The sequence below is a fragment of the Narcine bancroftii genome, chromosome 9 (genome assembly GCF_036971445.1).
Source record: "Narcine bancroftii isolate sNarBan1 chromosome 9, sNarBan1.hap1, whole genome shotgun sequence".
Classification (NCBI taxonomy): domain Eukaryota; kingdom Metazoa; phylum Chordata; class Chondrichthyes; order Torpediniformes; family Narcinidae; genus Narcine; species Narcine bancroftii.
In genome coordinates, this window is record NC_091477.1 from 120,941,508 (window position 1) to 120,965,004 (window position 23,497).

A 23,497-nucleotide genomic window follows, 5' to 3' on the forward strand; every position below is an offset into this window, starting at 1 on the left:
ACTACCTTCTGCCATCCAAACACTTCTCCAGAATCACTACAAATCCATTTTGGAGCCACTGACCGGGATGTCATTGAGGAAGGAATGCCTCGTTGTAATCAGAGCAGGGCTTGGGCTAATGCAGGCAAGATGCACTCCTGGTCAGGTCCAGAATGCTTTAAGTTCTCTAATTTAGTTGAGCAAGTCCCTTCAGCATGGGTTAAGTCCCCTCTCCAACCACTCACTTGAGGCAAGATCTCATGTGGTGCAAACATCCTCCACCCCACCAGTCCATGCTGCAATGATTCTCAGCTCATGTCCAATAAGTACTGGACTGAGACCCTCACACAACTAATAACTTACTCCCGAGTATTTCATCCCCTATAGCGGAGGTACAATGCAAGCAAGGTCATGTGGATTGAAAGTGAGTTTCAGTTTTAGAAAGTTGTTCAAAGTGCAGAAATTGTCCTGGGCCACCAACGAGCAAGAGACCACACTCATCCAACCTCAAACTTTCCATCTGATAAAATACTTTTACTCCTTGCATTTAAAATTATATAGAAACACACTGAGCAAGGAGTTTGTGCGATCTGTGTATTCTTGTCATCAATCCTCTCCCCCAGACGATTCCACTTCTGCCTCCTTCAGCCACTGGATGAACCTCTGGATCTGTGTTTGACAAATGAGACAGTAATGGATTATGATCACGCAAATGCCACACGTCACTTCCCAGCTGATAAACACAAAGGCAGCCGATCTGGTACTTTGAGCAAACAATGAGATGTTGGGGGGACTCGTGGGGAGAAGTGGTCAGTCAGTATTTTTGGGACGGGACCCTTTATTGAGATTAAATCGACTTTCAAGAGACTTAGTGCAGATAAAGGATCCTGACTCGAAACACTGACTGACCATTTCTTCCCATGGATGCAGTCTGCCTCGCTGAGTTTCTCCTGCAATTCTTCATTCATCAACTTACAGGACGTCTGCTGTGCACAACACAGACAGTCTTGTTCCAAATCAATCAAATCAACAGAATAAATATCAACTTTGCATATTATCAGCCTGGTATTATTGTTTGAGATCACCACGAGGTATTGTCAGTCCGAGGCCACAGAATCAGTGGAACTAATGGTTAACCCGACAGCTGCCTCCAAATTGAGCCTTGAAACTCAAAGGGCAAATTAATTTCATGGTTGTTTATCCTTTTGAATTTTCTTTTCTCCTTCTGCAAAGGTGCCTACTCTAGCTCTAGCCTCCTGCTTCCTGGGGACAATGACATTGTTGCAGCAATGCAGGACCAACCTTTCAGGGTTGATCATTTCTCTGCTCCCAGGAGCGCTGACACTCGATCAACCCCAGCCGCATTCGATGGTCGCATGCACACGACTCCAACAAGGAGGCAAGTGCACTGGAGATTCACCAGGACGGAGGGTTTATGAGGAGCAACGGGACAGGCTGGGATTCCCCGTGCTTGGAAGGGAGGGAATTGGAATTTGGAGCTGAGAGGGTGGTAGTGGCAGAAATTCACACATTTAAATATCCAATCAAGTTCTGGAGCCACAAAGCACAAAAGGCTCTGGACCAAGTTCTGGTAAAAGGGATAGGTGTATAGCATCAACATAGTGGGCTGAAAGGCCTGATTCAGTGCTGTACAACTGAAGGTCATCAAGAAAGGGAATGCATGAAGATGCAACTTCCTCCAGAAACAATAAGACCAACCATTGTGTGTTAGCTTTAATTGACTGTATGAGCTCGTGTTTGGGCCAGCAGCCCCACCAAGCAGATTCAGGTTTATTGTCAGAGTACATACATGATATCACATACAACCCTGAGATTCTTTTTCCTGTGGGTGAGGCAGAATTATCATTTATTGGTAGTGCAAAAATGGCAAGTGCTGAAAGACATACATTCAAGGTGAAGGGGGGGGGGGGGTGTTGAAAGGACTTTGGATAGCATGGGTTGAATGTAGATTTCCATGTTCTATGAGATGTTTGAATCAAATTCTGTTTTTTTAAAAATATATATACACAGAGAACAGTAGTTATCTGGAACAAACAAGACACTGTTAGCCCCACTTGGAGAATGTGTAGTTCAGCTCATCATCCTGTGGGAGGCATGTAGTTGCACTGGGGAAGGAGGGAGAAGGCAGGGACAGGGAGATTTACAGTGGAGTTGCCTGGGTTGGAGGGCTTTGGTTGTTGACATTATATTAGGTGGGATGAGCTGGTTCCGCATGGAGCAAAAGAGGGTGATCTGACAGAAATATGAGATTGCAGGAAGCAGAAAGAGGGTGGTCCTCACAATAGAGATGTAAGTCTTATTTATGATGAGGATTGGAAATTTTGGGGTGGGATGGGGGGAGGCTTAATACATGAAATCTGGAGCAGGCTGCTGAGGGAGGGGTTCACAGAGTTGGAATCAATTACTGAACTACATTGCCTCAAGATTTAGGGGAGTAGATTAAACTCAGATAAGAGTGAATCTATGAAATTCTCTGTCCAAGGAAGTAGTAGAGACTGCCTCATTATATGTGTTTAAGACACAAATAGATTTCTGAAGAGCAGGGAAATTAAGAGTTATGGGAGACAGGTGGGTAAGTGGAGCTGAGTCCACGGCTAGATCAACATGATCTTATTAAATGATTCAGCACAGACTAGAAGGGCTGAAGGGGCCAGTTTCTGTGCTGTAGTGTTCTAAGGTTCTATTGATAGGTGAAGCAGGCTCAACAGGTCAGATGGCCGACTCCTACTCCTGTTTCTTGTGTACTGTGTTTGAGGGGCATTTAAACAGACAAGTGTAGAAGATTCAGTCCTGGTGTAGGTGAGTGTCTGGGCAAAAAAGTCAGTACAGATATGGTGGGTCGAAGAGCCTGTTTGTGTTCTGCATAACTCGACAACTAAAATATCCATGATGTGGGAAGCAAGACTTTTGATTGGAATTGTGGACCATCTTGCCACAATTGGGACTTATACCAACTAAAATAGATCTGGGTGAAGATTTGAAAAGGAACAAAGGGGAAGTATTAAGAGTAGGCTCCTGGACAACACAGGCTCAACGAGACTCTTCGTGTTGCACTACAATGCAATTAGGATGCCCTGCTGAGGAGTGTGGTGGAAGCAAAGTCACTGACGGAATTCAAGAGGAGTCCTGGTGAGCACTTGGACTGTGCAGGCATGGGAGGCAACAGAACAAGTGTTGGAAGATGGGAATAATACACTGGCCAAGGTGGCCCATTTCCATACCCACAGAGTTAAAGGTGATACCAAGGAGCATGGAAGTGCAACTCACCCCTTGATGCTGTCGAAGCTTTTTCGCCTTTTCTGAAGATGGAATTTGAGTGAACCATTGGAGAATGGCCTCTTCTGCCAGCACTTCCAGCTGATAAAGGATCATTAGTACCTGAGCCACAAACACAATAACTTTAGAACATCGAGGAACACATTGTAAATGCTGGAGTCTTGTGTGAACAATGAGAAGCAGAGATTTAAAGGATCAGGGACATCCATGGGGAGAGATGGTCAACATTTCGGCTTGGAACCCTTTAGTGAGACTGAATTTTAGACATAATGGCATGGTAACAGGCCATTACAGCCCACGAGCCCATCCCACTCAATTGACCTACATCCCCCAGTACAATTTGAACACTGGGAGGAAACAGGAGCCCCCAGGAAAACCCCATGTAGACGTGTGGTGGAGATACAGATTCCTGGCAAACAGTATGGGATTCGAATCCCGGTCCTGACCTGCTGGTGCTGTAACAGTGTTGCACTAACCATGCCAAATATAGAGATCTGACTCAAAACATTGACTATCCACCATGCTCCACGGATGCTGTCTGACCCGCTGAGTTCCTCCAGCTTCTTTCTTCATTAACCTGAGAATACATCTTCCAGCTTTCCAACCCCTACGTGATTTTGTCCATCTCTTCACTCTCCCACTGCTCCTTTCTTTTTCTGCCTCTGCACTGCCCACTGGACTTGCTAGGAATATCCCTTGCACTTTTCTCCCCACCTGCTGCACTATTCCTATGCTTTCCAAGCCCCTGCTGAGTGAGTTTAAACACTCCATGCATCAATACTTTATAGAAATCAAACATGCAAATGCTGATACACTATGAAGATCACCATAAGGTCCACCATTGTCTCCTAAAGAAAAATCTGTTTGTTCTGGAAATGGAAGAAACGGCAGAAATGGGAATAGAAAAAGTCCAATTCCTCTTGAAATGGGGTCTCCGAGTTTGGAATCTCTTGGATGAATAGAAGAACTTTCTTATTCTTATTTTACTTTTATGTCATTATGATATTTTGTTGTCATTCTTTGTTTGGCTGGGGAGGGAGAGATTTGCTCTATGTTCTATTAGTCATCAGCCTCTGGTGGGTGATCCACACCCAAGTTTTGTTTGGGGATTGCTACCTCTTGGTAGTTTTTTTTTTGGGTTGGGGGGGGTTTTACTTTAATTTTTTTAAATTTTATTTTTATTTTATTTAGTCTCTAATTTGCGGTTTCTTTTTCTCCTATTGGAGGGCCTATTTACGTTGATTTGAGTCTTTAAATATCAATATTATTAGTTTTTAGTAATATTAGGGGATATGTCAAAGTTGAAGTTTGCTACTTTTAATGTTCGGGGTTTAAACAGTCCAATTAAGCGTATTTTGGCGTATATTACGAAAATGAAAATTGATGTTGCTTTTTTACAAGAAACACATTTGAATGTCAAAGAAAGTATGAAATTGAAGAGGGACTGGGTAGGGCATGTATATTCTTTTTCATTTAATTCCACAGCTAAAGGTGTAGCAATTTTGATACATAAAAATTTATCTTTTGAATTACAATCAATGGAGGAAAAGGCAGGATGTATCCTTAAATTGAATTGTAAGATTTTTACTGAATTTTGGACTTTACTTGATATTTATGCCCCAAATGAAGATGATGAAACATTTATCTCAGATGCATTTTTATATCTGGGTCAGGCTAATGAGAATGTTTTAGTTGGTGGTGATTTTAATTGTGTTTTGGAACCTTTATTGGATAAGTCTCCGAAGAAAGTGAAGAAATCTAAAATGGCAGTTCATGTTCAAGCGTTGATGAAAGATCTTAACTTAGTGGATATTTGGAGATGTCTTAATTCGACAGAGAAGGATTTCTCCTTTTATTCAGCTCGACATGATTCGTTTTCAAGGATTGACTTTTTTTTTAGTATCGGCACATCTACAGGGGAAAATATAACAAGCGGAATATAAAAGTAGGGTGATTTCGGATCACTCTTTGTTATACTTTACATATATAACCTGAGAAAGTTCAAGTGGCTTATTGTTGGAGGTTTAATATAATGCTGTTAAAAAATGCAGAATTTATTGATTTTTTGAAAGAACAAATTAATTTATTTTGAAAGAAAATTCTAATTCTGTTCAAAGTAAGTTTGTATTATGGGATGCTATGAAAGCTTATTTGAGAGGACAAATAATTAGTTATACTTTTAAAATAAAAAAGAATCGATTAAATCAGAGTCTTGAATTAGAGAAACAGATTAATGAGTTAGAAAAGGAATTTCAGAGAGACGTTACAGAAGATCAGAAAATAGAATTGTCCAGGTTGAAATTGGAATATAATACTTCACAATCTTATCAATTTGAGTGTATGATTAACAGGACTAAACAATGATATTATGAATGGAGAAAGCACATAAGGTATTGGCATGGCAATTAAAGAAAGAACAGGTTTCGAGGACTAATAATGCTGTTAGACAGAATTCGCTTATTACGTATAAACCTCGCGAGATTAATGATGAATTTTGTTCATTTTATTAAAAAGTTATATACATCTGATGGAAAACAAGAAAATGGATCGATTGATCTTTTTTTAAACTTACCGACATTAGAGGATGTGGATATACAGGAGTTGGAAGCACCATTTACTGATTCGGAAATTAAAATGGCTATGATGGAAATGGCAAACGGTAAATCGCCTGGTGATGATGGATTTTCGTTTGAATTTTATAAAATTTTTTACGATGACCTCTCTACAGTGTTTGGAGATGTATTACGTCAAGTTGGAGAACATTATGAATTGCCTGATTCTTGTTCTAGTGCTTTAATCACAGTAATTCCTAAAAAAGATAGAGATCCTTTGAAAGTATCTTCATATAGACCGATTTCATTGTTGAATGTAGATTATAAAATTATAGCTAAAATTTTGGCGAATAGATTAGCTAAGTTTTTACCTAAGTTGATTCATATGGATAATATTTTCATATGGATAATATTTTATGTGTGATTAGTTTGATTAACAGATTTCGACAATCTTCAGACTATCCGATGGTGATATCTTTAGATGCCGAGAAAGCGTTTGATAGAGTTGAGTGGGATTTTTTGTTCAAAGTTTTGGAGAAATTTAAGTTTGGTCTTTTTTTTACCAGTTGGATTAAGGCTTTATATAGTAAACCGGTAACCAGAGTATTGACGAATGGTTTGATTTCAGAACCGTTTAAACTGACCCAATCTACTCGTCAAGGTTGTCCTTTATCACCAGCTTTATTTGCGTTAGTGATCGAACCTTTGGCACAGTTGATAAGACAGAATACACAGATACAGGTTATGAAAGTTTTAGATGAGGAATATAAAATGAATTTATTCGATGATGATGTATTGGTGTATCTAACAAATCCTGCTCAATCACTTTTGCATTTGAAGGAGTGTTTGATACAATATGGGCATCTTTCTGGATATAAAGTTAATTGGGAAAAAAAGCAAAATATTACCGGTGAGTGAAGGAGATTATTCAGCTTATAAGAATATTCTTAACTTGAAATGGACGAATCGAATTAAGTATTTGGGTATAATTATGGATGTCAATTATCAATCTTTATATAAATTAAATTATGACCGTTAATTAAAAAAATTAAAACTGATTTGATTAAATGGAAAGATTTAACTATTAATTTATTGGGTGGAATAAATACAATTAAGATAAATATTTTTCCACGTATACAATATTTATTTCAATCTATTCCATATTTACTTGATAATTTTTTTTCGAGATTTGAATAAAATGGTTAGGGAGTTTTTATGGAGAGGTAAATTTTCAAGAGTACCTTTGAATAAATTAACTTGGAAATATGAATTAGGGGGACTACGTTTACCACATTTCCGAAATTATTATGAAGCAGCCCAATTTAAATTTATTAGTTCATTGTTGGATTTGGAACGGCCTCCTAGTTGGGCCAAAATTGAGATGGCAAATATTTTTGAATTTGAAATACATCAATTTTTGTTTAGATGGAATGTAAATTTGTTACAGCAACATAATGTGCCTATACTAAAACATTTAATGAAGTTATGGACAAAGAAAAAGATAGGTTCTAGTGGTGAATTGTCGGCCTTGACTCCGTTGTATAATAATCAACTTATTTATTTTTCAATACATAATCGAAGTTTATTACATTGGAGATTTAAAGGTGTGGAAAATTTGGGAGATTGTTTTAAAGAAGGTAAATTTATCTTTTGATCAGATGAGAGACAGATATGGTATTGACAAGAATTCTTTGTTTCTTTATTATCAAGTTCGATCTTTGGTAAAACATGTGTTTGGTAGAGAGATGATTTTACCTGAAATTTGAGACTTTCCTTATGAAGGTACCAGAGAAGGGTTATATTTCAGTTATGTATCAAATATTGCAGGATGGTATGAATAAAAAGGGTTAGGATAAATCTAAAGGTAAATGGGAAGTGGAGATTGGTTTTATTTTTCCGAGGATGATTGGTCAGATATTTGTTATGATAGTGTAACTAGATTGATAAATGCTCGCTATGCAATGATTAACTATAATTTTTTATATCAATTATACTTAACACTTGAAAAAATATGGTTTTCAGGAATTAGATCTGTGTTTTAGATGTGGTAACGCTGCTGGAACTTTTTTTCATGCGGTTTGGTCATGTATATATATACAATCTTTTTGGAAGAAAGTACAATTGTTTCTGGAATACCTGTATACGATTAAAATACCTTTAGATCCGACAGTATTTTTATTGGGTAGTTTGTAACCTCTGAAAGTTCTGGGATTAGATAAATTTCAACTTGCTTTTGTATATTTAGTGCTATCTGTAGCGAAAAAATGTATTGCTAGTACGTGGAAAGATACGAATATGATTGATATTAATAGATGGCATAATGAGATGAAATATTGTTTAATAATGGAAAAAAAATCACATGTTTCGCGTGATAATTATAGTTTTTTTTATTAATAAGTGGTTGTTATATTCAGAATATTTACATTTTGACTTATATTGATTAGATCTTAATATGTATGTTTCACTTTTCCTTATTTATTTTTCTTTATGGCTCTCCTTAGGAGAGTTGGCTTAAGTGGGGGTTTCCTTTTTTCTTTATATATATATATATATATATATATATATAAAATATAACGTTCATGCTTTGTTTATTGTTATATATGTTACTTATTATCTGTATTTTGTTTTAAAAAAAAGATCACCATAAGTTCTTTCTCCTGCCATGAAGGACTTTAACTCCTATATTATTTGGAGTGTACTCAACAGGGACAATCAAAGGGCAGAATCTAAACTCTTGCAGCTGAGATTTTTGTGCTGGAGGACACAACACAAGCTTTTCACACGCTGGCAGTTAATTTGTTGACATGTTGACTTTCTGTCTTTTAACAACTTCCCCTCCGCCTCTCCTGGGGCTGTGGTGACTGCTTTACTGGGTTGTGGCTCAGCATACTACTGCACCCCTCAGATGCCACACCTAAGCTCCAATGATGTGAGGAAGTGGGAAAAGACCAGGAAATTCCAGGCTGGTTTTTTCAAACAGGTCACAGGAAATGTCTGGTTGTCTGTAAAATCACACTAACAGTCTGAGAGTCAAGTCAACAATGAGAAGTTGGAGGAACATAGCAGGTCATGCAGCATCCATGGGTAGAAATGGTTAATGTTTCGGGTTGGGACTGGATGGGTGGAAACTGGAACACCCGGGGGAAACTCACGCAGACACGGGGAGAATGTATAAACTCCTTACAGACAGCACTCGCTCTAATTAGCGATGCGCTAACCACTTCGCTAACCATGCCGCCCAATTATAACTGTACAATGGTACCAGGAAAACCCTGCTCCTGTACTCAGTGTCCTGACCAAATGAAGGTTAGCTAAGTGCTTTCTTCCCCACTCTGTCTACCTGCATTGTCATTTTCATGGAACTATGCCTCTGTGCTGCTATGCTCTTCAAGCCCTTACATAAACTGTGCAAGTCCTGCTCTGGTTTAACCCACTGAACGACGACATCTCTCACTTGTCTGAATTAAATGCCATCTGTCAATTTGATGGCAGTCTTGCAGATTGCTGGAAAAGTGTGCCTCAATGGAGAGTCCAAAGATCAGGTTGCTGACAAGGAACAAACCTCGTGGACTATACCTTGACAAGGGCAGGCCACAGCTTCTCATGTTCGATGAAAAACTCCTCGATGGCAGCCAGGCAATTCTGATGATCAATAGCCCGCTTGATGTAATTCTTAAACACTTGTGACCAATTCTTCAAAAGCTGAAATGGAGGAAATAAACCAACATGTCACATGCCCAGTTTGCTTTGTGTATGCAGTTGGTCCCTGAAGTGAACCTCCAGTTCTTACAATGCCTGTCGTATCTCAGTCTCAGCACAACTTATCTTCTCATCTGTTGTTCCCTTACTTCACACATTTTACAGGGGGTTAGTCTGGATGTTCCTGCTCAAGTCAAACTCCTTGCCCTGCTGTGCTCCCTGGGACCTCCCTCTGTTCCCCCAAACACTTGAACATTCTCAAACACTCCAAAAGATTTTCCATTTCAGATTCTCGGCATTGAAAGGCTGCAGAGAAGAAAGCAGCAAGTCACAACATGAGATAACTACTTGAAGCTCGGATAAAGCAACTTGGAACTGGATGCATTTAAGGCAGAGATGGATACGTATCTGAATAGTCAGGGTATCAAAGTTTATGGAGAACAGGCAGTGGAGTGGGGCTGAGTGGGAGAATGGATCAGCTCATGATAGAATGGCAGAGAGGAGTCAATGGGATGAATGGCTTAATTTTGCTCCTATATTTTACAGTCTTATGCTCTAATGGAAAACTGAGAACCAAGGAATTACAGAGCACTGAGGCATCCTTGAAAATTTAACAAAAGTAATGGATGCATGAAAAAAATGGAATGAAAAAGGAGATAAGTGTTGGAACGCAGAACTTGATTGAGTAATTTCTTGCCGAGGTGATATCATGCAAAGCCCAGCATGCTATTTCCGGTACTGCATTCTATTCATCTTTGTAATCCACAAAATGTAGATTTACCTGGATCAATATTAATATTAATGACAGGGAAATAATGAGTTTATTGTCATTTACATTATAGAATGTGTATAAGCACCAAAATGCTTACTTGCTGCAGTCAAACTGGTATTTGTAAAAAGAAAACAATAGCATATATTAAATTAAAAAGATATGATAAATACAAAAGATTTTCACAGTTACCAGAATACAAGGTGAGAGCGAGGGCTGTTCTTTTTGGAACAAAGAAGGATAAGAGGAGACTTAATAGAGGTCTACAAGATTATGAGAAGCATAGATAAGATGAATCACCAGCAGATTTTTCCCAGGGCAAGTAGCAGCAAACACCAGAGGATATTTGTACAAGGCAAGTTGAGGAGAGATGTCAGGGGAAATTTTTTTTAATATAGAGACTAGTAAGCGCTTGGATAGCTCTGCCAGGGGTGGTGGTGGAGGTTGGTACAATAGAAGCATTTAAAATAAAAACAGGTAATTCTGCCTGGCCCACAGGAAAAAGAGTCTTAGGGTTGTATGTGACGTTGAGAAGGTTTAGTTTGCTGAGTAGGTTTCTATACTCATTGGTCAGTACAACATCATGGGCCAAGGGGCCTGCACTGTAATATTCCATGTAAGAAAAAAGTAGTGTCCCAATAGTGCAACGGCCCATTTTTGTGGGGTTGTAGTTTGTGATCAGTGTAACAAAGGGAGATGCAAGAGCCTAATCTCCATTGGAAAGAAACTGCTCTGAAACTAGCTGTGGTCTTCAGGCTTATAACATGGATTAAATATACACCTTGTTTTTTTCCCCCTTGATTTTAGTTGTGCAAGGGATGGATTGATACTTCAATTGATAGACTATGTCAATGGGGCAAAGATAGAATAACTATTTCTCCACATGGGAAAATAAAAAAAATGATCTTGAAACTAAAACTGGGCTGCTCAGGAATGATTTAGATTTACGGTATTACTCCCATAATAAAATATAAACCTTTCTTCTGTTTGCAGAGTTGGAACACTCTGGCACAGTCTTGCTAAAAGAACAGCAGAGAAAGAAAATCCCTTCAGAAATAGCGTGGTCATGGATCAGGTCACCATCCCCCAACCCCTCCTGGCCCTGTATCCTGATGCCTGGTCTCCACCTCCTCGAGCCCTGGCTCCGTCCCCCAAAGCCGTCGGCGCCAGTGGCCTTGGCGGGAGGCCTTAAGCAGCTGGACTCCAGGAGGAGCCCCCTTATCCAGCTGCCTTCACGCCACCAAGTTCAGCCACCTTCACTCCATCGGTAAGCACACTCTCTAACCAAGAGGACACCTGGACTCTCTAACCAAGAGGACACCTGGACTCTCTAACCAAGAGGACACCTGGACTCTCTAACCAAGAGGACACCTGGACTCTCTAACCAAGAGGACACCTGGACTCTCTAACCAAGAGGACACCTGGACTCTCTAACCAAGAGGACACCTGGACTCTCTAACCAAGAGGACACCTGGACTCTCTAACCAAGAGGACACCTGGACTCTCTAACCAAGAGGACACCTGGACTCTCTAACCAAGAGGACACCTGGACTCTCTAACCAAGAGGACACCTGGACTCTCTAACCAAGAGGACACCTGGACTCTCTAACCAAGAGGACACCTGGACTCTCTAACCAAGAGGACACCTGGACTCTCTAACCAAGAGGACACCTGGACTCTCTAACCAAGAGGACACCTGGACTCTCTAACCAAGAGGACACCTGGACTCTCTAACCAAGAGGACACCTGGACTCTCTAACCAAGAGGACACCTGGACTCTCTAACCAAGAGGACACCTGGACTCTCTAACCAAGAGGACACCTGGACTCTCTAACCAAGAGGACACCTGGACTCTCTAACCAAGAGGACACCTGGACTCTCTAACCAAGAGGACACCTGGACTCTCTAACCAAGAGGACACCTGGACTCTCTAACCAAGAGGACACCTGGACTCTCTAACCTTGCAGAGCATCCCAAGGATCTGGACAATTTACTCTTATTCCTACGCACTTGCTCAATCACTATTCCCTTTGGCCACTGCTATTTTGCTAATGACGACGATGTACCAGCTGCCACTGCTGCATGTTCCAGCATTCTTCTGCAGGGTCATAGTGCCCGGTCATTACACTGACAGCCCCGTACAAGTTTAAATGGACTGTGGAGCAGAGCAAAGGATGCTTTTTTAAGCATCGGAGGAACCATGGATGTTCATGCCCAAGATGGCAGCAGGTTCCAACGGAGCTGCAGCTGGGATGGGCACCAGAGGGGGAAAACATCATCCCCTCCCCCACTGAGGAGAAGCCAGGATGGGGACCCCACAGGTTTGGAGACCGCAGCAGCAGACCAGCATGAGGTTCGGAGGTCGAAGGACTCATACGAGGCTCTGGGCTGCCAGCAGGCTGCTGGAGACTGGCTCGTGGGAACAAGTTATCAAGATCGGGATTCATGAGGGTCCAAAGGACCTCAGGCATTAACAGTTTTCGAACTAGTTGGTCAAAATCAGAGGCTGATGAGTGTGGAGCTTGGGCTAAATGCTGGAATGTGGCTATGTCTCTGGAAGGATCCTTTCAATTTGCCTCTCTTTCTTTTCTTGGTAGTGGCGCTGGACCATTGGCACCTCGTGTGTCTTTACGGGCAAAAAGGAAACAAATTTTGTGTACATGGCATGACATTGCTCTCTCTCCACCCATTGCAAGGTGGGTTACGCCACCCATTGCCACTACGACCTGTTTATATCAGCAGAACGAAGGCTCCGGCTGACATGACAATGAACCATCCACCACTTTGCTCAGCAATACCAGCCCTCCACCATCAGCCAATCATTGGGTGCTCATTGCTCAACATCTTCCGACCTCTATCCTCATTGCCCAAGGTCCCAGGGCTCAGTCCAGTACTTGCCATCTGTTGGGCTGCCCACTTGCCCTGAATACTCACGGAGATGAGAGTGCTGCCATACTGCGCAGCCGAGATTTCAGTTCTATGCTCTTGTAGGGGCATTTCCAGGATCACCTTGATGGTAATCTGGGTCACATCTTTCATGGTGATGTTGTAGGCATACCTAGAGAGGAAAACTTAAATTTAGATAGAGCAAAGCAAAAAGATAAAAGGATGAAAATATGGAGAAGAGCTAAAAAATACCCAATGGAATTAGAAACAATTCATTATACAGGTCAACTTTAAAAAAAAATCAGTGCACAGAATGTGAACATCTTGGACAGGAAGGGCTTTTTGTTTTACAGAATTAATTATTTCCATTTAAATTCCCCACTGTCATGCCAAGATTTGAACTTGTGTCTCGATACTGCCACTATTAAAAGTTAGTTTCTCCCTTCATGAATGCTGTCAAACTAGCATTGTCAGTTTTTATTTTGCATTTATGTGATACCACTGTCCAAGCAACTACTGTCAGTAAGCAGTTGGAGTTATGTCCAAAAAAATTCAGTGTCGATGAGTCAAAACTCACAAAGCTATACAGCAGGCTGTAATAAGCCGCTAGCTCAACCTAACCAAGTCAGGCCTGTGCTTGGTCTATGTCCCTCTCAACCATCCCCACCTAAATGTCCTTTCTTAATGTAGCAATTGTCCCCAGCTCTACTGCTTCCTTCAGCAGATCCCTACATAAACACCCCACCCTGTGTGTGAAAAAGTTGCCCCTCAGATCTCTTTTTAAAGCTCCCACACCTCCCTCCAACTTAAACTTGTGCCTGCTAATTTTAGTCTCAGTTATGTTGAGAAAAAGACTGTGACCATCCACCTTACCCATGCCCCTTTTGATTTATAAACTTCTGTAAGGTCACCCTCACCCTCCTATCCTTCAAGGAAAAAAAATTCCCAGCCTAGGCAACTCGAACCTTCCAGTCCCAGTAAAATCTGTGTGAATTTTTACTGCACCCTTCCAATTGCAAGGAAGATGACTGGAAGTACCCACAACACTTGGGTTTTGCCGTTCGTGTTTCATCTCGAACTGGTTCATCAGTCCCAATTGAGGCCTGTCTCCCATCCTGTACTAGCTTCTTTACTACATTTAAACAGCCTCTAGAAAGGATTTTGGCCCGAAACGTCGACCACTTTTTCTCCCACTGATGCTGCTTGACCAGAGTTCTGCCAGCAGATTGTGTTTAGCCTTGTGCAGCTGCATCATGACACCCCAACTCCTGTACTTGATTGTGAGGATGCAAGATAGATTTTGAGGATTGAGGCATAGAGGTTCAAGGAGGGAATTCCTGAGCTTAGGGTCCAAGGCAGAAATCCAATGGTTGAAAGAGGAATATCTGGCAGGTGGCCAGAATTGGAGTAGCAGGATCTCAGAAAGCCATGGAGTAACACAGAAGGAAGGGATTGGGGTCATAACATTTGAATCAAAGGCATTGTCAAGCAGGGAATCAAAGCTGGTCATCCAGTGCAGCCATTCTCAACCTTTTTTTGGCTATATCTCCTTTAGGATTCTGCTCAAAGTTTATGAGCCCCCATAAAGCAGTCAAGTTCAGTAGGTTTCTTCCCTCCTCCTGACTACATAAAAAAAAAACATGATTTCAATCAGTGGGTCCTTTAAATGTGCTGTGGACCCCAGGGGGCCATTTGGCCAATGTTGACAATGGCTGATCTCGAGGGGCAGTGGCTGTTCAGGACTTGAAGCCACACACAGTCCATGAAGAGAGTCAAGTTTGCAAAAGCCTAAGGGTGAAAAGTCAACAAGTGGTGCAGTTTGCAGGGGAAAGTTAAATAAGGAAGGTTGCAGATGCTGGGGTTGAGTGCAACACACAAAAGTCCTGAAGAAACTCAGCAGGTCTTAAATTTAAAGTCATGTGGTAACTTTGGAAGAAACGCTAAACATCTAATAAAAAGGGATTTTAAAGTCCTCATTACAAAGTTGTCACCCAATAACATTAAAATCTCCTTAACTGTGTCCACTTCACAGAGAGGCAACCTGGTGAGTACACAATTATTTTTCAGTTCACATGTAATACTTCCAGAAAGCCAGTGTGGTTTTCGAACAGGCCATAGTACAGTGGATGTGACCTTCTCACTGAGGCAGCTACAAGAGAAATGTGTTGAGCAACAGAGAGTCTCTATTTCACATTTGTTGATCCAACCAAAGCATTTAGACACTGTGGGTAGAGATGGTCTGTGGAAGCTATCTCCAAACTTTGGTTGCCCCCCATGCCTAACCAACATCATCGTCAGTTCCACGAAGGGTTGGAAAGCTGCATCAAATGTGTGGTGATTTGTCAGACCCATTTCGCATTAGCAACGACATAAAACAGGGTTGTGTTTTTGGCTCCTGCTCTGTCTGGACTATTCTTTGCTGCTGTTCTTCAGGATGCCACATAGACCTGAAGTTAGGGTCCTTCCTACAAATGAGGGCTGACGGTGGGCTCCTCAACCTCGCAAGACTGAGAGCAAAAACAGAAGTCAAGGACATTGTGGTAAACGAGCAAAATGTCTTTGACTTCTGTTTTTGCTCTCAGTGTTGCCGACGACTGTGCACTGGTTTCCCACTCTCTTGAAGACTTACAGGAGATCACCACTCGCTTTCCCAGTGCTGCTAAGAGCTACAGATTGACAATCAGCCTGAAAAAGACAAGTTTGTACCAACTGGCTCCTGGTTCAAGCTATGAAGAACCAACTCCCCTCATTGATGACACTCAATTTTGCTACCTGGGCAGCACCATAAATCCTCAGCTTTTCTAGATGTAGAGATTGAGTCAAGAACCAGAAAGGCCTGTTTTGCCTTTGATCAGCTGAAAGATCAGGTTGGGTCACAGATCATCAGGTTGGCCACCAAGTGCAAGGTGTACAGGGTCGTTGTCATATCAACCTTGATAATATGGATGTGAGACCAACTGCAGAAGCGTCATCTACGTTCTCTGATGAAGATCACCTGGCGAGACAAGGTCTCCAATATCAAGGTTCTTTCTCGAGCCGGAACGCCAGCAGTTTCAACCTTGGTGATATCAACCCAACTGCGCTGGGCAGGACATATTGTCAGAATGCCTGACGGAAGATGCCCAAGGACATCTTGTACGGCCAACTGTCCAGTGGTACACGAAAACAAGGACATCAGCGACTACAGTACAACGATGGTCTGTACAGGAGCCTCAAGAAAGCTGACGTTGCCCCATCAACATGGGAGGATCTGGCTCAAGATCACTTGCTGGGGAGGGACGCCATCAGAAAAGGTGTGGACACCACTGAGAACGAGCTCAAAGAGGCAACAGGGGAAAGGGACAGGAAGCGCCATAACAGAGCTTCTGCCCCTACTGGCCTCACCTGCCAAGTATGTGGCAAGCAGAGCCTGTCAAGGATCAGCCTGTACAGCCCCTCCAGGATGCACATATCAAACCCCACAGCATCATCATCCTATGGGATGGATCACCAGAAGATATTTAACACCACGGCAAGTAACATGATGAGAGATTCAGTGATGCTATCAAGCAAACAAATAGTCTGAACATGCAGGATTTGAATACAGAAAGGACCGACAGTAACTCACTTGAGAGAGTTGATCTCCAGCACCAGGTGATCACAGCTAATATTTTCATCCAATCCTCGCTGCAGTGTGCCAAGGACCTCATTCTGAAATACTGTGTGAGGGCCAACACAGGAAGATGTCACCACATAAACGCAGACTTAAATCACTGCACTGCACAGACCATCCAATAGAAAGCAATGAGGAAATTTCAGCAACTGAACCAGAATGAGTTGGCTTTTCTTCTCTCCCTCCCATGCAGCAGTAAAACATTCACCTGACTAAGATTCTGCAAACATCAGGTGTTGCGAGGGGTAATTTCTTCACACAGAGCGTAGTGGGAGTGTGGAACGAGCTGCCAGCTGAAGTTGTGAATGCGGGCTCAATTCTAAGAAAAATTGGAAAGATACATGGCTGGGTGGGGTATTGAGGGTTATGGACTGGTGATGGAACCCCACAGGTCAGTAGGGTTAGGCAGAAAAATAGTTCAGCACAGACTAGAAGGGCCTGTTTCAGTGATGAAATGTCCTATGGTTCCCCAAAGGACCCTCAAGTTAAATATTCCTTTTCCCTAGCTCAATCAAAGAACTGGGGAGCCCAGGTCTTACTGCAATCAACTGATTTGGTGACAAGTAAGAATTTTTCTGGTCCTTTTTTCAGACTCCAGGCCCAATGAAGTGGTTAACTCTCAAATGCTCCTTTGGGGCAGGGCCAATGAGGGATGGACAATAAATGCTGGCATGGTCAATGGCAACCAAAATTGTGCCTTAATGAGAAACAAAATCTATGGCTCTTATATGATCCCATGAGTATTTTTTTCCCACTTGGAGCTCATGTAAAACAAAAAAAAACCTCATTGCAGTATACAAAAGCACTAGAGGAATTTAACAAGTCATGCAGCATCTATGGGAAGCAAAAAGCAGTCAATGTTTTGGGCCCAAGCCCTTCCTTAGAAGGGCCATAAATCAGGTACACCCCTGATAATGGCGGGGCTGGGAAGGAGCAGGTGATCGGGGGATACAGGTGGGAGAGTGAAGAAGAGAAAGGAGGTGATAAGGGGAGGGGCAGAGGATTGACAAAGATGCTTTCTGATGATGGAAAGGACAGGAAGGGGCTGGGAAGCTGAAGGGTGGAAGTCAGAAGGATGAGGGTAAGAGAGAGACTGGGGGGGGGGGGGGGGGTAGAGACAGGACACTTCAATTTGGAGACATCTGGTTAGAGAGTGCCGAAACAGAATACAAGGTGTGGTTCCTCCAATCTATGCATGGATTCAAGCTGGCAGAACAAGAAGCCATGGACAGACATGTCAGTGTGTCAATGGGGTACGGAATTGAAGTGGTTGGCCCCTGGGAGGTCCTTGCTATGCAGAAGACAGAGTGAAGGTGCTCAATGGACCAAACCCCCCAGACTGCATCCAGTCTCTCTGTCCTAGAAGAGGCCTCACCAGGAGCACCAATGGCCCTGATAGATTCACAGCGGAAGTGCTGCTTCACTTTTAAAAAAATTATATTTTATTTAACTTTTAAGAATGTGTGTGTGTGTGTGTGTGTGTGTGTATAAGGACTTAATAAATGTATATACGAATATATACAAATATACAAAAAAATATAATTTAACTAATAGAGCACTCTTCTGCTATCTCCAATTACGATCATTTTTAAAGGAAAAGTTGGGGCCATCAATGGCCCTATCAACATTCACAGACATGGGGGTTGTAATTCGAAATGTACTTCTCACAGTTAGAGCTAAGTACAAGCAAGGCGATGATGCATCTGGTGATGGAATCCCATTGTACATGGCAAAAATTATGAAGGATAATATGTTGGATGGAGAATCTATAGAGTGGTAGGTGAGGACAAGAGGCATCTGATGAGGGAGGGGGTGGTGGGAGAAGGGAAGAAAGGGACCAAGGCAGATATTCAGGAAATAGAAGAGATGCGGATGAGGGTTGAGTTAATGGCAGTAGATGGGAACCCAGATTATTTGGAGACAACTCAGATGTCCTGGAATAGAAACCTCATCCTGGGAGCAGATGCGGAACTGAGAGACAGGTGATGGTGGGAAGAGGTGTTGTCAAGGTAACTGTGGAAGTTGGAAGGTTTATAGAGGATATCAGCAGATAATTTATCTACCAAGATGGAGACAGAGATTGAGAAAGGGGAGAGAGTTATTGGAAATAGACCAAGTGAATTTGAGGTTAAGGTGGAAGTTGGCACCAAAGTTGAAGAGGCAGGCAGCACAGATGTAGTCATTAATGTAACGGAAGAAGAGTTGAGGAGCCTTGCCTGTGTAGGCTTTAAGAATAGATTGCTCCACATAGCAAATGTGAAGACAGGGGCCATGTGGGTTCCCATGGCTACCCATTTGGTTTGGTTTATACCTTGAAGAAGGGCTCAGGCCCAAAAAGTAAATAATATATCTTTACTTCCTCTGGACGCCATGAGACCAGCTGAGTTCCTCCAGCATTTCTGTGTTTTTACACGGGTATGGCTTGACTAGCTGGACTGCTTGCAAAACAAACTTCTCACTGTCGGCACACAGGAGACTGCAGATGCTGGAACCAAAAGCCAAACATAATGCGCTGGAGGAACTCAGTAGGTCGAGCAGCATCAGTGGGAGAAAGGGAATGGTTGACATTTTGAACTGAAACTGTTCATCAGCAGATTATGAACAAGTTTGCACACGTGACAATGAACTTGTTACTGTGACACCTCACCTTTTGTATCATCCAACTGGGGTGAGATACTTCGGCTTTCAGCCTCTTGGGAGCAAAGACTCATTTCGCTTTCACTCTCGCTCCTTGACTGAGGATTCAGTGTCAGACCTGCAAGGGTGAATGAAAAGATGCAATGAAAAGGCAGGAAATTGGGGTGCAAAACTTGTGCAAGGCGAAAAGAGGTCACACAGTAACCTGCCTGCTACAAAGAGGGTGTCAGACAGTAAGCAAAAAACAGCCAAGCTCAACAAAGCCCCCAGCTAGGTCCAAGAGAGCCCAGAGTCAACAAGACTGTACGTTCTGTAAATTTTGAAACAAACAGATGGTCTGATGAACCATTATTGACCTAAATACTAATTTTGTAACTGCCTCTTAGCCCATTGAGTACCTGTCTTTATTTCAGAAGCTAACAATGCCCAGACACAGTACAGAAGAAAATTAAAAACCCTCATCACCTCTGTAAATTGAATAAGCTTACCGTCTGACACACTCTGGCAGCTGTGGATATCGGCTGCATGCTGTAGAAAATTGGGAGGGGATTCTTCCCAAAGGCTGCCTGACCATTGTTACAGGAATATGGCAAGATTCTCAACCACTTCACAATAGTAACTTGAGTACAGAAGAAGCCATGTCAGGTCATTGTCGTGAGGTTTTCTGTTCTAATCTGACTCTTGCTCTCTCATGTTATTCCTCGATTGTTATATGCTACGATTGACTCATCTTCAAGTCAACTGTGTCATACAGTTTGGAGGCAGGCCGTTCAGCCTGAGTTTATCCCAACCATCAAGCATTTGTTTACACTAATCGTTCATGAATCCCATTTTTAAAAAATTCTTTCCTTACTCCCATCAACTCCCCTCAAGATTTTTGTGTGTTGGCAGGTTTTCTACCATACAAGTTATAGAAGAAAATTGGAAGATGTTGGGGTTGTGCAATATACAAACGTGCTTTCCATAGCTGATGAAGGGCCCTGGCCAAAAAGGTTGGTTGCCCTTTACTTCCTGTGGATGCTGTGTGACCTGCTGAGTTTCTCCATCATGTTTGTGTATTGCACTGCTTTATATCATCCAAGCTTCCTGATACAAATTATCTCCTTAAGTTTCAGTCCTATTCCTGAGTTCCCATGTTCCCTTGCGACTGCTATTCACTGACGAGTGAAAATAATCTTTTATTATTTACTCTCACAAATCCTTTGATAAGTTTAAATAGTTTAATCATCTCTGCTCGAATGAACACAGCACAAGCTTTTCAACTCTCATTATTATAATCCTCTTAACCCAAGAGTCACACCGTGAATTTGGACCATTAGAGACTGCTTTGGGTTATAGAGTAAAATCATTTTCATTTCGGTTTTCAGTTTATTTGTGTAACAGAGCCCTTCCTGTACCCTACTTAATCTGCTCAGAACCTCACACTGAAACAAAACATTGGAAATACTCAGCAGAACAGGAAGCATCGATGGAGAGAGAACCGAGTTAATGTTTCAGGTTATCAGGATTCCAGTGTTTGATCGGTTGCAACAAAATAAAGGAAGAGACTTTTCTCTGCATTGTGTCTCAGAACCAGAGAATATTAAAGCACAGAAACAGGCCCTTCTAGTCTGTGCTGAACTATTATTCTCCACTATTCTTTATTATTCACTATTCCACTCTACACTATTATTTTCCACTATTTCAATTTCCCATCCTATTCCCTTACTGACACTTCTGACCATGGTCTCAATATGCCAGACTATCCGCAAATTGGAGGAACACCCACCTTCCATCTGGGTACCCTCCCACCAAATGGCATTAACATAGACTTCTCTGACTTTTGTTAACCGCCCTCTTCCCTCCCACTTCTTTCCTGTCGCCTCTCCCAGTTCTGTCTCCTCTCAGAACCAAAATAGCATCCCCATTCTGGTTCAGAGCATTTTACACAGCATGCGTTCTGGGGAAAAGGGAATAATTTCCCAGAACACAGTGGCTGTGTAAAATGTTTTGGACTGGAACATTAACATTTATTGACTTCCATGGATGGTGTCTGACCCACTGAGTTCCTCCACCCATTTTGTGTGATGCTCCAGTTTTTCAGCATCTGGCAGACTCTCATTTGCCATGGTAATAAAAAGAGACCAGGTGGAACCCATATGGAGCCCATGTCCCACCCTGTCCTCTATACACCATGGCTTCTGTACTTCACTTCCTCAGTATTGATAAAAAGTTTCAGGTTGTGATGCTACCCGACCTGTTGAGTTCCTAAAGCAGATCACATTTGGCTTCAGATACCAAAATCTGCCATCTCCAGTAAGCACAGACTGGTCTTGCAGAGTCAGTGGGTCAAATGGCCTCTGTCCATGCTACCTTCACGGGTGAAGAAAGTATTGATTGAATTTATTGACCCAGCTCATTTGCTAATTCTTACACTTGGCTTGAGATGCCTTACCCCACATGTCATGTGCCAGTTCATCCTCTTCATCCTCTTGCTCAGTGGGGACCTTCCATATATATCCTACTCCCTCTGACCCAACTTCTGCTGCGTTGTAGCCTGTGTAACAAAAGGCAGAGTTTATTGTTGTATACATTGCACATTATACATCGGTACAGAAATTCTCACTTGCTGCAGCCAGAGGCATTTCATGAAAAAGAAATACCATTGTGTACGTAACAAATACAAAGATAGGTAGTTAGTAAATAATGAGTCAGTGCCATCCATATTTTGGCGAAACAGGTCAAACCTGGGAGCTAGAATTTGACTATTGGGTGCAGATATTGAGAAAATCTCCAGCAGCTTAATTCCTAATGAGTGTTCGATGCAGAAGCTTAAGTGGCCAGTTCTGAACAAGGGGGCATAAGAGTGGGAGAGAGAATCACTGAGGTCTCCCTTCCCCCCCACCCCACCCCCAATCGACTTGATCTACCAGGATCAATTCTGTAGAGGGCATGCAAAATCATTGAGGACCCCTTCGACCCTGCACACAGCATCTTTCAGCTACTCCTGTTGGCAAAGAGATCCAGGAGTTTCAGAGCCAGCCCCACCAGGCCGAGGAACAACTTCTTCCCACGGGAGGTGGGAATGGTGAACGACCAAAGGAACTGCTCACACTAATCATCTGAGACTCTCAATATTCACAAAACAATATTTAATTGTATGTACAGCCTATGTGAGTAATTGTCCTGCATGTGTATTGTTTGTCTATATGTGTGTTATGTCTGCGTGTTTTGCCACGAGGACCGGAGAACACTGTTTCGTCAGTTTGTACTTGTGCAATCAGATGACAATAAACTTGACTGAACAGTAATACATTTTTCAAAAATCTTAGGACATGCAAGATAACTCACTGGAACACAAGGACAATCAGAGAAATTTGAAAATAAGGATGAAGGCTTCTCAGACTGAGAGCCATTGTAGGGCAATGATCATGTAGAGAGGAGCAGAAGCCTGGTGGGACTGGTCTGATGTACAAGGTGTGGGATAGCCAGCAGAGTGGGAAATAATGCACAACCAAACCAAGGACCACCTTACCCCATCCCTCCCTGATCACCTTCCAGCCGGTCTCTACCTTCCCCCCCTCACTCCACCTCCCAACGCACCTCACCACCCCATCAACCCTTTATTCTGGCTAAGTCCCCTCTACAAGCTCAGTCCTGATGCAGACCATTTTTTTGCCTCCACACCTGCTGCCTGATCTCCTGGGCTTTGCTCCAAATCCAGCACCGTATCTTCTAAGAACATAAGAAATAGGAGCAGGAGTCGCCATCCAGCCCTTCGAGCCTGCTCCATCATTCAGTGAGATCATGGCTGATCTCCACCTACCTATATTTTCCCCATATCCTAATTCCCCTACTTTGTAAAAATCTATCCAATCTTGTCTTGTATTTTCTGAGGTAGCTTACACTTCTTCAATGGGCAGCGAATTCCCTCTGGGAAAAGCAGTTCCTCCTTATCTCCATCCTAAATCTACTAGCCTGGGTCTATGTCCCCTAGTTCTAGCCTCTCCCACCAATGGGAACAACTTACAGATTTCTATCGTCTCT

At 42.3% G+C, this 23,497-nt stretch overlaps 1 protein-coding gene across 1 annotated transcript in view; it reads right to left on the minus strand.

Annotated features, from left to right (window-relative positions):
- Positions 1-492: 492 nt before the first annotated feature.
- Positions 493-23,497, minus strand: part of eif2b5 (eukaryotic translation initiation factor 2B, subunit 5 epsilon) — a 48,222-nt gene continuing 25,217 nt past the window's right edge. The window contains exons 10-16 of the mRNA XM_069897543.1: positions 21,906-22,007; positions 19,482-19,589; positions 16,790-16,880; positions 13,231-13,354; positions 9,405-9,530; positions 3,268-3,378; positions 493-648 (exon numbers count right to left, since the gene is read on the minus strand). Coding sequence (XP_069753644.1) covers positions 586-648; positions 3,268-3,378; positions 9,405-9,530; positions 13,231-13,354; positions 16,790-16,880; positions 19,482-19,589; positions 21,906-22,007 — 725 coding nt within the window. The 3' untranslated portion in view covers positions 493-585. The remainder of the gene's footprint in view (positions 649-3,267; positions 3,379-9,404; positions 9,531-13,230; positions 13,355-16,789; positions 16,881-19,481; positions 19,590-21,905; positions 22,008-23,497) is intronic.